Genomic DNA, 16,216 nt, shown 5'->3' on the forward strand with positions numbered 1-16,216 from the left:
CTCTTTCTAGTAAATGATGTCATAAAGGCACACATAATTGACGAGGTTTTTTCCGGTGACAGTGGTTTATTGTCTTTAAAAGTTGTCAATGAACTGAAACAATCTAAGATAATTCTGCCATCAACACCAAATGGGTGTGCAGCAAATAGAATTCATATATGATTGGCTGTTAAAAACGAAGAAAGGATGGAGTGTGATGCATAATTGGAGATACAAAAGGAGTCAACAGTATACATTTACTGATTTAGCTGGTCTAGTCAGTGGAGATCTTCTTTGGCTCATTGAGAGCACTGCCTGCAGATCCAAATATTGCAGTTTCTAATCTCACTGGTACATCCATGTATATTTATGGTAGTGAAATTAAGTATCTTAGGCTTTCTTTTTTCTCTGTTTCTCATATGAACAGTAAACCTATTAATGGGTCCTGCTATGCTGTTTGACATCCCAAACATCATAAAATCAGTAGAACCACCAACAAATAAATAAAACTACAAAATAGGTCTCAAATTGTAGAAGCACATATAGGAAGAACAGCACCATTCAAGAACTTGCAAGCACTGTATCTCTATTCTGCATCTAAAAAACTATATAAATAACTGTACCAAATTTTCTATAAGTATAAATAACATCAGTCGTCACTGTCATCAGTGTACATTTTGTACCATGAGAGGAACAATGCTATAAGTACAAGTTGTGTCAGATTTGACATTATGGTCAGGACCAGGACATTTTGCTTATATTAAAGATACTTGTCACCTGTCATTTTTTAAAACAATACAAATAAAAGACAAAATGATCTTATGAAGTTATAGCCAAATTTATTGCATCTTTAAATGCATACCTCATAAACATCTGGTAACTTATTTGACCGCAGATAAGTCTTTAATTCAGGGTTAGAGGATTTCATAGATGCTGCCATTTTCGGAACTTGATATAACAAGCAGCGTGAACTGAAAATAAATCAAATTATCGTATTTTTGGAATCCATGTTGTTTGTGTAGCAACGAAATGTCCCGGATAATGATTATAATATTCAAGTCAATGGCGTAGCGCACCTTGCAATTTCCGGAAGGAATTGTGGAATAATCTTCTTCTATGTATATGTATTTCCCCCTTATTATGGAACATATTATAGACAATATCCTTTTAGAAGGGGGAACTTATTCAAACTTGGACACACTAAAAGTTTTCCATAAATAACTAAAATTAATATTTTTCAAAATCAGAGTTTCAGGAATTTCAAAATTGAATCAGTGAGATTAAAACAAAAATGTTTTCACTTAACCTGTGATCATCCCACGTTATTGGTGGGGATCGTGCTGCACAATCTTTAGTGTTCTGTATTGTGTCTTGTATACTTTTATTTGTCTGTTTTTGGGTTTTTTTTGCCGCATGGGCATTGGCGTTGTCAATATCATAAAAAAGAAGATGTGGTATGATTGCCAATGAGACAACTCCACACAAGAGACCAAATGACACTGACATAGAAATTAACAACTATAGGTTACCGTACGGTCTTCAACAATGAGCAAATTCCATACTGCAAACAATTCAAACTAGAAAACTAACGGCCTAATTTATGTAAAAAAAATAAACGAAAAACAAAAATGTAACACATCAACAAACAACCACTGAATTAAAGGCTTCTGACTTGGGACATGCACTTGCATTATGAATGTGGCGGGGTTGAAGATGTTAGCGGGATCCCAACCCTCCCCTAACCAAGGACAGTGGTCACGTAAGAGTACAAGTGACGTTTATCGTAGCTCCGATAATAGAAGTTTTATTATAAATATTTTTCCATCGATCTTTGAATCCAACGTTGGCTTAGATTTTTTTTATCATATTGAACATATATATATATACATACATATTTGTGTACTTTTCCCGGAATTTTAATTGTTCACATATTATTGGATTTTATTAGTAAATGCATTAATAAGATAAATGTAAAGATGGCATAAAACTTGTGATAGAGACTTAGTCAGCCGTGAGCAGTTGAGCTAAGGAAGTACTTCTTTAGCTTTGTCGTTATGCCGCGCTGCTTTGTAACACAGAGGTCCCGGGTTCGAGTCCCGAGCGCGATGGAGACTAAGCATTTATAGTACTAGTAACAAAAAGAACTTAATGAACTATTTATATTATGTCATGAAATGTTAAAGATTTTGCACTGAAATATTGGACCATAGTTATTTATTTATTCCTGTATGTATAAGCTTTAAACAAAAATTAAACAAGACAAAAGTTTCGTTATAATTACAATGACTTGGTTAGCAGATTAAAATTTTGTTTAAGCATTTTTTTTCAAATTTTTTTTTTTGTATTTCTAGTCTATTTGTATTACATTATTAACGTTTTGACGTTGGTATAAATATTTTCTAGCAAATAGACAGGAAATACTAAAGATTTGAAAAACATTGACAAACAAAATTCCAATCTGCTAACCGAGTCTCTGTGAGTGAGAAGGTGAATGGCAACCTTAGTTATAATAGCTTAAGCACATACGTTTGTGAAAAGGTGTACATGAAATATCTTATAAAGTCGTGTTATGTCCATTATACATAATATAACTAAACTTTAAGAGACATGAAGGAACAATTGCAACAAATCTCATTGCAAATTTCATTCTTCCAATTAACATTTTAAGGAGATATAAGAAGATGTGGTATGAGTGCCAATGAGACAAATCTCCATCCAAGTTTCAAACCTGAAATACTGACCAAAAATATGTTAGTGTTCTAGATATTTGAAAACATTCATTGAAATAAGAAAAGGACTAATACCACATTACTTTAATCTTATCAGATGTGCTTTACTAGTCATTGAATGCACTACAGAAGGACAAGTGTGTCAGATAACTGATATTAGTATGGTCAAAGTGGAATGACGTATTTATTAGAGACAACATTTCCATAAACCATGCTGAGAAAATTAATTTTTTGTCAAGGTGACGACAAAACAGAGGAAAGTTTTCGGGTGACCGAGAAACGAAAACTAAGGTTAGTATAGTAGTTTAAACTTTTATCTTCATGAATATATCTACGATAAAGAAAATGGTAATGCTACCAACGATATAACCCTTTTCTATCTTTATTTGAGTTCAATGATCAGGCCAGTACAAGAGTGGTACCAGCGGGAAATGTCTGGAACAGATGATAGCAAGGAACATACCTACAAGGTTCATGGTCAAGCAAATCTACCTTTAAAGTACTAAACACAACACTATGTTAATAGAAATATGCAGTTACATACAAACACCCACAAATTTTAAATCATCACAAGCATTAAATCGTCCCTTAGTCATCTTTTTTTTTTATAAAAATGTATTTTTGTCTTTTTTGTGTTCTTCCACATTGACGAATATCCCACACATAATTAGAACACACCAGCTATCGGACAAATTATATTATGTCCTAGGCTAATCTTCTAGTCTGAGATTGTCGTATATATAGTAAAGTGGCATGATTCCCAAGTACGTCGAACTTCTTACCAAAGCAGTGTGGGATAAGAAAGTGTGATTGGATAATTTTATATATATATATATATATGTAAACGTCATTCTAAATAATTATACAAATAGCATTCATTTATAATCAATTATACATAAAACACAACCGCCATCGGATACCAAACATGGAATCGAAACAAATTTGTATTGCTGCCATGACATTAATTTTCTCAATGCAGCTCATTTCGGCATACAATTTACAATACGTTGGCAATTTTACAGCCAGCCATCCAGGATTTTTGAGTTTGATTCGAACACAGGATACCGGGAGAATAAACGACGATTATTCCTTGTTTGTGTCTAGTTTTAATGGAGCACCTTTTACTACAGATCACGTGTACTTCGTACCAGCAATTGGAACTGTTGTACAAACATTTCAAAGCAATGGTCACCATACAGTGAAACATACTACATTGAGTAGTAATATTGTCTGGCCTAACGAGGTCAATCAAGTTCCAGGTAGGATTTTTTTATTATTTAGGATAATATGTGACCAAGGATGGTGGTGCTTTGGATATAAAAACAAAAAGACGACTATAAAAAGTATAGCTCTTCTCCACTTTCCCAGCAATCGATTGATTGCTCTATAACATGGGTAATGGAAGATACATATCTCTTAAATACATTTAGGTCTTATAACAGTAACAGAAAAACATCTTCTGGTAGGCTAGTATACCTTTATGCTCTCATAATTATCATCGTTCTAAATAGTTGAGAAATACTATTTGCCATCGGACGCAGTTGCAAATATCAATCCAGCATAGTTATCTAGCAAATCTGGTCCATATATTAATTATATCCTTAATATGTACATTGACACAGATTTTGTAATTTTTTTAATTCGTGAAATTCACAAAATTGGATAACTGTTGTAGATGACGTATTTGGTAAGAAAATGATGTCGATTGCCGGTGGCTTTCTGGTTCCATTAAAAACAAAAGGAAGTATTCGATTGGCAGACTTGTCTACAGGTACCCCACAACAACCAACGGAAATTACATCTGGATCGGACGATCATCACTGGTTTTACCACAGAGTATTATGGCTCGATATGAATGGGGATGGAAAGAAAGATGCTGTTACGTGTCGGGCTAAAAAGTCACTTCTGGGTAAAGTCATGCACGTATATATAGGCACCGACCGTTTTTTTGTGGGTTGGGTATGGGCGTGTTTTTATTCTATTATTATTCAGTATTCAGTTAGCTTTGATTAATTATTTGATTCTTTATTTCTGGTGAGAAAAAAAAAAACATTTGTTTCTAAAGGGAGTTAAAAAAAATTGTATTTCCATATACAATCATTTCTTTAAAAACTGTATGTTATATATTTATTTTTATGCAAGTAGAAAATGTGTGTCCCGCAAAAAAAAAAAACCACGGTTGATCCCCATCCGCAATGTGAAAAAAATATTGTTGGTTGATTAGGTAAGTGGAGCTAATAATTCTATAATCTTGTGTTGCTTTTTCTTTCTTAACTTGGAGATCGGTATTTCTGTTATACTTTTTATCAGTCGATTTGTTATTCACTCAATAAAAATTAAGTACTTATATAAATTGAACACTAAATGGAAAGATTTTATCAAGATTTCAACTAATCTTCTGTCTCATGGTCACGTACATACTACACTTGTGACCATGTCGGTTTAATTTCAACACGAGGGAACAATGTAGAGTAAGAATTTGTCGAAAAATGTTTAATATTTCTTTTGGATTTTTTAAAACTTTAATTCAGTGTCCACTATGACTCTAGAATGATGTCTTTATGTTTATATGAAATAGAAAAACATTCTCATTGTAATTGACTTATCAGGTAGTGGTACTGGACAGTTAGTTTGGTATGAACATCCACAGACTGATAGCATCAGTAATCCTTGGCACCATTTTATCATTGCTGACCATTCGGACACTTTTTTTGATATAACAACATTGACCGCACCTACAGGGACCAATACTGTCATAGTAACAACTGGCTTCTTTTCAAATCAACTAAAAATCTACTGGACAACAGATCCCGCAGGAAAATGGACGGACACTCTCAAGGTTGTTTCCCTATTTTCTTTTTGTTTGTTATTAAAGTCTTCCTGCATATACTAAACAATCTGAAGCATTTGTAATGTATATGAGTTTTCTGAGATAACCCCTTTGTCAATTAATCAGCAATACAATTCCTTAACGTTTAAACTCAACGGTTTAGGTCATAAAAATTAAAAATAACTTGAAATTACGTTCTTAATCGATTCCAAGATTTAAATAAAATAAGATGATATAGGTATAAATATTGTTCTCTTTTTCTACACGTATAAAGTTGAATACGAAATGTATAAACACACCGCCAAGACCGGTCAAAACGGGGACGTTTATTTGATGTCCCATGTTGGTAGAATCAATACCACCCTATATATCAGTATATGCGCTTAAAAGAACCATTGCAGTGCTCTAAAACTTGGAGAGTTCCGTATAGTTGTGCTTATTTCAAATCAACATTTTTGTCCACATTTTCTTATCTAAATGCCACATGTACCGATTTTCAATAGCAGTGCATACCTCCGCCAACCCGGCACTCTCCAGATTCTAACTATACCTAATCAATTGATCGTTCTCGTCCCGAATATGCACTGGACATTATACTAACAATCAACAACGTACTGAAATAAAGAGGCATGGCACTGTGTAAAAAAAGTCATTTTGTTGTGTTCATATGATTATAGTTTCTATTTTTTTTCTTTTAGATTAAATCAAGAGTAATTGAAGAACATATCGGTCATGTGTTTGATGTTCAGATTGATGACGTAAATAACGATGGGAAATCAGATTTGTTAGTCACCTCAAATGGTCTTAGTAATACCGCCGTCTATGTTTATGAAATACCAGCGGATTTCAGGTATAATTTCTTATACAAAATGATCAAGAATTATTTGTATTTAGCGTTTAATATTATAGTTGAATTTAAGATCAGTTATCGTATCTATTAAACCAAAACGTTTATATGATATGTTTTAGCACTGAAGTCTGACTGGCTATATATCCTCAAACTTACACATTATCATGTCCAAACATACACCAATCTGTACATGTCACATGAAATTATAAATCCTTAATTACCATGACATGCAGGAAACTAACATATAATTGATTATTGACGTTTATATTTACTGGCAGTTAGATTTACAAGTAGTGTTCTAGCAATCCAATATTGATATTTAGATTTATTGGCAGTGTTCTAGCAATTCAATATTGCCATTTAGATTAACTAGCAGTGTTCTAGAAATCAAACATTGACATTTGATTTACTGGCAGTGTTCTAGCAATGAACATATTGACATTTAGATTTATTGGCAGTGTTCTAGCAATCCCATATTGACATTTAAATTTACTGGCAGTGTTCTAGTAATCAAATATTGACATTTAGATATATTGAGTGTTCTAGCAATAAATATATTGACGTTTAAATTTATTGGCAGTGTTCTAGCAATCAAATATTGATATTTAAATTTACAAGCAGTGTTCTAGCAATGAACATATTAAATATTTAGATTTACTGGTAGTGTTTTATCAATGTACATATTGATGTTTAGATTTACTGGCAGTGTTCTAGCAATATACATATTGAATTTAAATTCAACTGACAGTGTTCTAGCAATGTACATATTGACGTTTAGATTTTTATTGACATTGTTCTAGCAATGTACATATTGATATTTAGATTTACTGGCAGTGTTCTAGCTATATACATATTGAACTTAAATTTAGCTGGCAGTGTTCTAGCAATGTAAATATTGACGTTTAGATTTATTGACAGTGTTCTAGCAATTAACATATTGACGTTTAGATTCATTGACAGTGTTCAAGCAATGAACCAGTGATATTGTTTGCCTTAAATTACTGAAGAATAAAGGCTTTTTCCCCTGGAGAAGAATCCAAATTTGAAATAAAAATGGCTTAAAATTATTCCCCAAAAGACAATTTTTTTCCCAGACAGTGCAGCCTCAGTAGTAATTGTGCGTGAATACAAACTGAAAAACACCCATTCAAACATTTTTCATGCCTAAAATGACTATATGTGCAGGGTCTATTTATGTATCATCACTGACAATGAGGGGTCTTATTTCATATGAAGGTTTACCTCTTGAAAGGGGGTCTGCAAATTGAAGATCCAGCCAAATTCATGGTTAATGATAAATTTCCCAATTTGATAAATATGACGCATATTTTCCCAATAAAAAGGGTAGAGCTAGTTTTGAAAAAAGCCAACAATATCACTGTGAACATATTGTTATTTAGATTTACTGGCAGTGTTCTAGCAATGTACATATTGACAATTAGATTTATTGACAGTATTCAGGCAATGAACATATTGCTATTTAGATTTATTGGCAGTGGTCTAGCAATATACATATTGAACTTAAAATTAACTGACAGTGTTATAGCCATGAGTATATTCATATTTAGATTTACTGACAGTGCTCTGGCAATGAATATATTGACATACATATTTACTTTTAGAGTTCTAGAAACTTAAGTATTGACATTTAGATTTTCTTATAGTGTACTATCAATGGACATATTGACTTTTGAATAAACTAACATTGCTCTTAGTTAACATATTGAAGAGGGGCAAAAAATACCAGAGTGACACTCAAACGCATAGATTGAAAACAAACTGACAACGCAATGGCTAAAAAGGGAAAAGACAAACAGACAAATAATAGAACACAAGACAAAACATACAAGAGTGCACACGCTGAAATGTCTCGCCTTCTATACTAATCATTGATATTATGTTGATAGTCCTAAATATAAAGCTTTATTACAACTGTCACATAAACTTAACATTAACCAAGATAGCTAAACAAAGACCAATGAACCTTGAAAATGAGGTCAAGGACAGATGAACCATGCCAGGCAGACATGTACAGCTAACAATGCTTCTATACAACATATATAGTTGACCTATTATTTAAAGTTTAAGAACAATAGACCAAAACACAAAAACTTTACACTGTGCAATGAACCGTGAAAATGAGGTCACGGTCAAATAAAATCTGCGTGACCGACATAAAGATCATAAAATATTTCCATACACCAAATATAGTTGACCTATGGCATATAGTATAAGATAAAGACCAAAACTCAAAAACTTAACTTTGACCACTGAACCATAAAAATGAGGTCAAGGTGACATGACATCTGCCCACAACACATGTACACCTTACAATCATTCCATACAACAAATGTAGTAGACCTATTGCATATAGTATGAGAAAAACAGACCAAAACACAAAAACTTAACTATAACCACTGAACCATGAAAATGAGGTCAAGGTCAGATGACACCTGCCAGTTGGACATGTACACCTTACAATCCTTCCATATAACCAATATTGTAGACCTATTGCATATAGTATGAGAAAAACAGACCAAAACACAAAAAAATTAACTTAAAACCACTGAACCATGAAAATGAGGTCAAGGACAGATGAACCATGCCAGGCAGACATGTACAGCTAACAATGCTTCTATACAACATATATAGTTGACCTATTATTTAAAGTTTAAGAACAATAGACCAAAACACAAAAACTTTACACTGTGCAATGAACCGTGAAAATGAGGTCACGGTCAAATAAAATCTGCGTGACTGACATAAAGATCATAAAATATTTCCATACACCAAATATAGTTGACCTATGGCATATAGTATAAGATAAAGACCAAAACTCAAAAACTTAACTTTGACCACTGAACCATAAAAATGAGGTCAAGGTGACATGACATCTGCCCACAACACATGTACACCTTACAATCATTCCATACAACAAATGTAGTAGACCTATTGCATATAGTATGAGAAAAACAGACCAAAACACAAAAACTTAACTATAACCACTGAACCATGAAAATGAGGTCAAGGTCAGATGACACCTGCCAGTTGGACATGTACACCTTACAATCATTCCATATAACCAATATTGTAGACCTATTGCATATAGTATGAGAAAAACAGACCAAAACACAAAAAATTAACTTAAAACCACTGAACCATGAAAATGAGGTCAAGGTCAGATGACACCTGCCAGATGGACATGTACACCTTACAGTCCTTCCATACGCCGAATATACTAGCCCTATTGCTTATAGTATCTGAGATATGGACTTGACCACCAAAACTTAACCTTGTTCACTGATCCATGAAATGAGGTCGAGGTCAAGTGAAAACTGTCTGACAGACATGAAGACTTTGCAAGGTACGCACATATCAAATATAGTTATCCTATTACTTATAATAAGAGAGAATTCAACATTTAAAAAAATCTGAACTTTTTTTTCAAGTGGTCACTGAACCATGAAAATGAGGTCAAGGACACTGGACTTGTGACTGACGGAAACTTCATAACATGAGGCATCTATATACAAAGTATGAAGCATCCCGGTCTTCCACTTTCTAAAATATAAAGCTTTTAAGAAGTTAGCTAACGCCGCCGCCGCCGGATCACTATCCCTGTGTCGAGCTTTCTGCAACAAAAGTTGCAGGCTCGACAATAAAACTAAAGACTAAGAACTTATGGTTTGCTTACATTGCTGTAGCAACAAACCAATTGAAAATATCAACTTTATGGTTTATTGATGCTGCACTTGCAATGAACACAATAGTATCGAGTCGACTGGTATTTTTTAAGCAATAAACACATCATGGTCTCAGAATTTACCGACAGTTTTCTAGAAAAAAAGATATTGTAAAAATATGATAATTTTAAATTTACATATTTTAAATCCGTTATAGCACTAATTAGAAAGAAAATTGATTTTTTATGTCTAATCATTTCATTGGTTTCTATAATATGTCTGGTTGAATATACAAATTTTATAATGCTAATCATATGATTTGATTTCAGAACGCAAACGTTTACTCGACACACAATCATGACAGGTTTTAAATCACACAATCTTCTTCCCGGCGGTGGTGCACCAGGATCGGCTAAAACTATTAGGAATCCATCCATAAACAATGGGTAATTATCCCAACGTATATGTTACTAGATATAAAAATACTTAGTTCTGGTATGAATACCAATGAGACAACTATCAACTCAAAGTATAAACAATTATAGGTTACCGTCAGCCTTCAACAATGAGAAAAGCCCACGTATTACAGTTATCTTTGAAATAGGGTCTGAATGGGGTTTACAGAACTAGAGAGTAGTTGCCCAGTAATGTATAAGCTATGTTTAAAAATAAAATAAACAGTCTTAGTAATGATATAAACATTATTTGTAGATTTTACTATGAAGTTAAATTGATAAGCTTTAACAGTAATTTATTAAAGATCTATGTCTATGAGTTTCATGTATCGTAACTAAATCCACGGTCTCTATAAACAACATCATCATAACAATAAAGATGGGCTATCCTGTTTTTTATTAAAAAAAATTTAAATAAAAAAATATTCTAATTTGTTGCATTTAGATGACTACTTCATGTGAGTTGTGAAAAGTTTTTGTTGTTTAGAAGAAAATTCAAAACTTTGGGATGGTAGACTATCCACCCTGATTTTTCATTTTTTTTTTTTTTTTTGTAGAAATATGTTTAGCTTAAAATTGTGTTTGTACCAATTTCTTTCAGAAAGCCCCTCATTTTATTGTCCGGTGACGATGACAGCCATGCTTACATCTTGAATGCTGTTTCTGAAAGTGTATCTGATTGGTCATATCATTCTAATAAAATACTAGATACAAAAGGTGGAACCGTTGGTGGAATCACGTCACATGATATAGATGGAGATGGACATCTTGAGATATTCGTTCCTGCATATTCAAATAATTTAATACATATCTTCAAACTTTTGCCATAAATTAAACATTACAGCAACTATACGAATAAGTACTTTTAATAAATGAATAAAGAAAAGAAAGTTTCTTCTTTTGTACCATGTACCATTTGGCGGTGTTTCATATTCTAAAGTCTATCTGAATCTGTTTGAAAATTCCGCTCAACCCGGTACTAGGGGCAGTCCTCCGTGTTGGCGGCTTCATTGTGACTTTGAGATTAAGAACAGCAATACAAGGGTTATTCCTTTGGTTTTTGTATGTTTTTGCTGTGCATGTACTGATATTGTGTCATTCATGGATACTCCATAATCTTTGTTTTTCAAATACATTTTAGAGACGTGTTATAAAGCAAACAATGTGGAAATGAAAAAAATATGGCGTACTAATTTGTAATAAATGTTGTAAAAACAGCAAGATGAAAGGTCAACATGCAATTTTAGTGGCGGATCCAGGGGGGGGGGGGGGGGGGTTCCGGGGGTTGGAACCCCCCTTTTTTTGGCCGATCAATGCATTTGAATGGGAGCATATAGTTGGAACCCCCCACCCCTTTTTAAAATGGCTGGATCCGCCACTGAATTTTCACCATCACCACATATACCTTTAGAAAGGAAACAGTTAAACTTAATTGGAAATTCAAACAATTGTGTCAACTTGTGATTTTCAATAAGTCAAACCTTTAAATTAATGAATGCTATCACAAACACAAAGATTTAAATAGAATATATATTGAGGAAAATGACAAACAGAATTTGAAATATTTACCGGTCGACTGATATGTATATTAATTAGTATGATTATCCATTGGTACCGCAGGTAAACATATCCGAAGTGAGAGAGAGGCATACGATACCAGAGAGACATTCATTCTCATAAATCGAACTTTAACTGACACTGCAATGGCTCAAAAAGAAAAAGACCTATAGACATACAAAAGTACAAAAAACACAATATAGAAAAGTAAATACTGAGCAACACTAACCCAACAAAGAACTGGGGGTGTTCCCAGGATCCTGATCCACATATGGCACCTGCATAGGCGGATCCAAGGGGGGCCCTGGGGGGCCCGGACCCCCCTTTCGTGGGAAAAATTTGGTTGATTATATAGTGAATCACTGAAGCATGACTGGAGCGCCCCCCCCCCCCCCCTTTATGAAAAGTTCTGGATCCACCACTGACCTGTTGTGTTGTTCATGCTAATAATACCCGATAATGATTCCACTTCGGTAAGTCACTTTCGGGAAAAGGGGGAAGGGATAGTTACGACATGAGGCTATATCATTTGTGAAACGGATATTCTATAACGGTCAACCAACTCATGATAGCGTCCGTAAAACTTATGACGGGATGATTACATCTTCAACACTTGGAACTCTTGGTTTAACAGCTTCCTTTTGATCAGAAACCCACTTTCATGAATCATGATACGAAATAAAGCCCTGGAACCGTGTTTGGGCGTCAGTATATCAATGTAATTTAAATTCTTTTTTTTTGCAATTTTTAGTTATTTTTGTCGGTGCCTTTATGCATGTTAGTTTGTTTAAATGCAATGTTCGGCTGCTTGTCAATCTTCTGTTAATGTTCCTGGCTGAGTAACATCTCTTATTTTTTAAACTTTTTATAGTTGTTTTGTCTATTATGAAATTTGCGGCATTCGTGACAGATCTTTGCTGCATCTGATTACTGACTATATTTATGCATGATTTGTGGGTTTTGTCAATTTCTGTTATCAGCTCCTTGAATAACGTCCTGGGGCAGCGCTATAATTGGGTATTTTATTAAAATAAATGCATTAATCGTGATTGAATCGACAGTATTTGTGCAATAAAAATAAAATTTAGAATGCAAAATATGAATATACCAAAGACTCAACAACCCGATCAAAAAGCATGCAAATAGCCAATGGGTCTTTAACGCAGCGAGAAAATCCCGAACCCGAAGTTGGGCCTCAGCTGTTCCCTAGATAAAATTGTGTTCTAGTTCAGTGAAAATCGACGTCATACTTAACTCAAAAACATATAAAAGAACTACAATTGCCAATATAGAATAAAGAAACACACAATAAAAAGAGGGTCGAAAGATACCAGAGGGATCATATTCAAACTCATAAATCGAAAATAAACTGACAACGCCATAGCTAAAAATAAAAAAGACAAAAAGACAAATAATAGTACAGATAACACAAGTCAACATAAAAAAACTAAAGACTTAAGCAACACGAACCCCACCAAAACCTGGAGGTGATCTCAATTGCTCCGGAAGGGTAAGCAGATCTTGCTCCACATGTCACGGGCACCTTTCGTGTTGCTTATGTTAGTACAAACCCGGTAAATAGTCTAGTTCTGTAGGTCACATTAGTGAAAAGGGAACGGGATTGTAGTTATGACATAAGGGACATGTCCGATATTATCAGTGAAACGGATATTATTCTACAACAGTCAACCAACTCGTGATGGCGACCGTAAAATTTACGAAGGAACGATTTCCCATTTGGAACTGTTGATTTAATAGCTTCCTTGTGAGCAGCAACCCTCTATCAAGGAAATCGTGATAGGAAATACAAGCCCGAGAATATCGTATCAATTAGAAGATATATACTCCGTATGCATGCGCTGCTGGAATGTTGCTACTTAGAAATTGGGAGTGAAAATCGACTTCATACTAAACTCCAAAACATATAAATGATCTAAAATTAAAGTATACCTATAAAGCCAATGTAGAATTAAGAAACACACAGCAATACACACAGTAAGAAAGCGAGAGCTTCCAGAAGGACATTCAACTTGAACTCCTAGAGAGAAGCTGAAATCATCTCTTTTATCGTAAATTTTGTTTTCAATCGACCCTCATTGTCAATTTCTAAATGTAAGTCAAGATACGAGGCAGACAAATATGAATGCCTATACTCAAATCCACTGATCATCATCGGGGCAATCAATTAGAAATCCAATTATTACAGAAGACGGTGTCCACCATGCACTTGCAGATTTATTAAAACAAATATTTGTGTACTGGTATAGACTTGAGCACTCCTCATCTCACCTGTTGAGCAGAGCCTTTAATGAATATAAATCTAGCAATAACCAGTCAAATAATTCATGGTACTCCTATATTAGTTGTTTTACAGTGAAAAACGAGATATTAACCTATCTATCTACACAAAACTAAGTAAAAATAAATTTAAACTGTATTAAAAAAATTGTCTCCAGAAGAAAGCAAAAGGCTCTGTCAACACTTTTCACTTAATTTAATAGACAAGAGTGCACACACTGAAATGTCTCGCCTTCTTTACTAATCATTGATATTATGTTGATACTCCTAAATATAAAGCTTTATTACGACTGTCACATAAACTTAACATGAACCATGAAAATGAGGTCAAGGTCAGTTGAACCATATGCCAGGCAGACATGTACAGCTAACAATGCTTCCCTACAACAACTATAGTTGACCTATTGCTTATAGTTTAAGAAAATAGACCAAAACACAAAAACTTAACACTGAGCAATAAACCGTGAAAACCAGGTCAAGGTCAAATAAAACCTGCACAACTGACATATAAATCATAAAATATTTCCATACACCAAATAGAGTTGACCTATGGCATATAGTATTAGATAAAAAGACCAAAACTCAAAAACTTAACTTTAACCACTGAACCATGAAAATGAGGTCAAGGTCAGATGACATCTGCCTGCTAGACATGTACACCTTACAATCATTCCATACAACAAATATAGTAAACCTATTGCATAAAGTATGAGAAAAACAGACCAAAACACAAAAACTTAACTATAATCACTGAACCATGAAAATGAGGTCAAGGTCAGATGACATCTGCCCGCTAGACATGTACACCTTACAATCATTCCATACAACAAATATAGTAAACCTATTGCATAAAGTATGAGAAAAACAGACCAAAACACAAAAACTTAACTATAACCACTGAACCATGAAAATGAGGTCAAGGTCAGATGACACCTGCCAGTTGGACATGTACACCTTACAGTCCTTCCATACACCGAATATACTAGACCTATTGCTTATAGTATCTGAGATATGGACTTGACCACCAAAACTTAACCTTGTTCACCGATCCATGAAATAAGGTCGAGGTCAAGTGAAAACTGTCTGACGGGCATGAGGACCTTGCAAGGTACGCACATACTAAATATAGTTATCCTATTACTTACAGTAAGAGAGAATTTAACATTACAAAAAATCTGAACTTTTTTTTCAAGTGGTCACTGAACCATGAAAATGAGGTCAAGGACAATGGACATGTGACGGAAACTTCGTAACATGAGGCATCTATATACAAAATATGAAGCATCCAGGTCTTCCACCTTCTAAAATATATAGCTTTTAAGAAGTGAGCTAACACCGCCGCCGCCGCCGCCGCCGGATCACTATCCCTATGTCGAGCTTTCTGCAACAAAAGTTGCAGGCTCGACAAAAAATGAGCTTCATTTTGTTTTATAGTGCCCTCTATATAACTCACCACGATCAGTAGAATTTTCACAAAAAAAAAATTCCATATCTGAAAAATATATAAATTAAGAAAATCTCTTTTATCTGGATAATGACAAATGAAGGTTTAGTTTTAATACAGATAAGATATATTCATAAATAAAAATTTCCAGATCAGACAGGAATAATAAAAGAGATAAAAGTAAGATAAATTAATAGAGTTATTCCTCTTTGTACTGGCTCTCTCCTATCATGTACAAATTTTTTATAATCTCATTTCCATATTTGTTCTAAATCATATTTAATTATCAACAATCAGTATGTATGCAAGATTTTGTTTTTGTTTGTTTTTTTTTTTTTTTTTTGTAGCCATCATATTGTATGAACTTTGTGAATTATTGATTTATATGCTT

At 33.8% G+C, this 16,216-nt stretch overlaps 2 protein-coding genes across 6 annotated transcripts in view; one reads left to right on the plus strand and one right to left on the minus strand.

The window, feature by feature from the left end:
• Positions 1-1,009, minus strand: part of LOC143045899 (F-box and leucine-rich repeat protein 13-like) — a 38,695-nt gene extending 37,686 nt beyond the window's left edge. For all 4 annotated transcript variants that reach the window (XM_076218756.1, XM_076218737.1, XM_076218731.1 and 1 more), the window contains exon 1: positions 842-1,009. In XM_076218756.1, the coding sequence (XP_076074871.1) occupies positions 842-919 (78 nt within the window). In that variant the 5' untranslated portion in view covers positions 920-1,009. The remainder of the gene's footprint in view (positions 1-841) is intronic.
• A 1,845-nt stretch (positions 1,010-2,854) lies between these two features.
• LOC143045919 (uncharacterized) lies at positions 2,855-11,416 on the plus strand. 2 transcript variants are annotated; one of them, XM_076218774.1, is made up of 7 exons: positions 2,855-2,999; positions 3,731-3,967; positions 4,384-4,617; positions 5,318-5,547; positions 6,237-6,388; positions 10,401-10,517; positions 11,128-11,416. In XM_076218774.1, the coding sequence occupies exons 3-7, from the start codon at positions 4,404-4,406 to the stop codon at positions 11,354-11,356; spliced, it is 942 nt and encodes a 313-aa protein (XP_076074889.1). In that variant the 5' UTR covers positions 2,855-2,999; positions 3,731-3,967; positions 4,384-4,403; the 3' UTR covers positions 11,357-11,416. The 2 variants fall into 2 exon arrangements, with proteins under 2 accessions (XP_076074889.1, XP_076074882.1); XM_076218767.1 differs by lacking the exon at positions 2,855-2,999 and having other exon boundaries at positions 3,522-3,967.
• Positions 11,417-16,216: the final 4,800 nt, after the last annotated feature.

The sequence above is a fragment of the Mytilus galloprovincialis genome, chromosome 1 (assembly GCF_965363235.1).
Source record: "Mytilus galloprovincialis chromosome 1, xbMytGall1.hap1.1, whole genome shotgun sequence".
Classification (NCBI taxonomy): Eukaryota; Metazoa; Mollusca; class Bivalvia; order Mytilida; family Mytilidae; genus Mytilus; species Mytilus galloprovincialis.

Coding starts and splice junctions, on each gene's coding strand:
- LOC143045919 (XM_076218767.1), top strand. CDS start 3,634: ATGGAATCGAAACAAATTTGTATTGCTGCCATGACATTAATTTTCTCA. Junction 3,968..4,383: donor CGAGGTCAATCAAGTTCCAG/GTAGGATTTTTT, acceptor TAACTGTTGTAG/ATGACGTATTTGGTAAGAAA. Junction 10,518..11,127: donor AATCCATCCATAAACAATGG/GTAATTATCCCA, acceptor AATTTCTTTCAG/AAAGCCCCTCATTTTATTGT.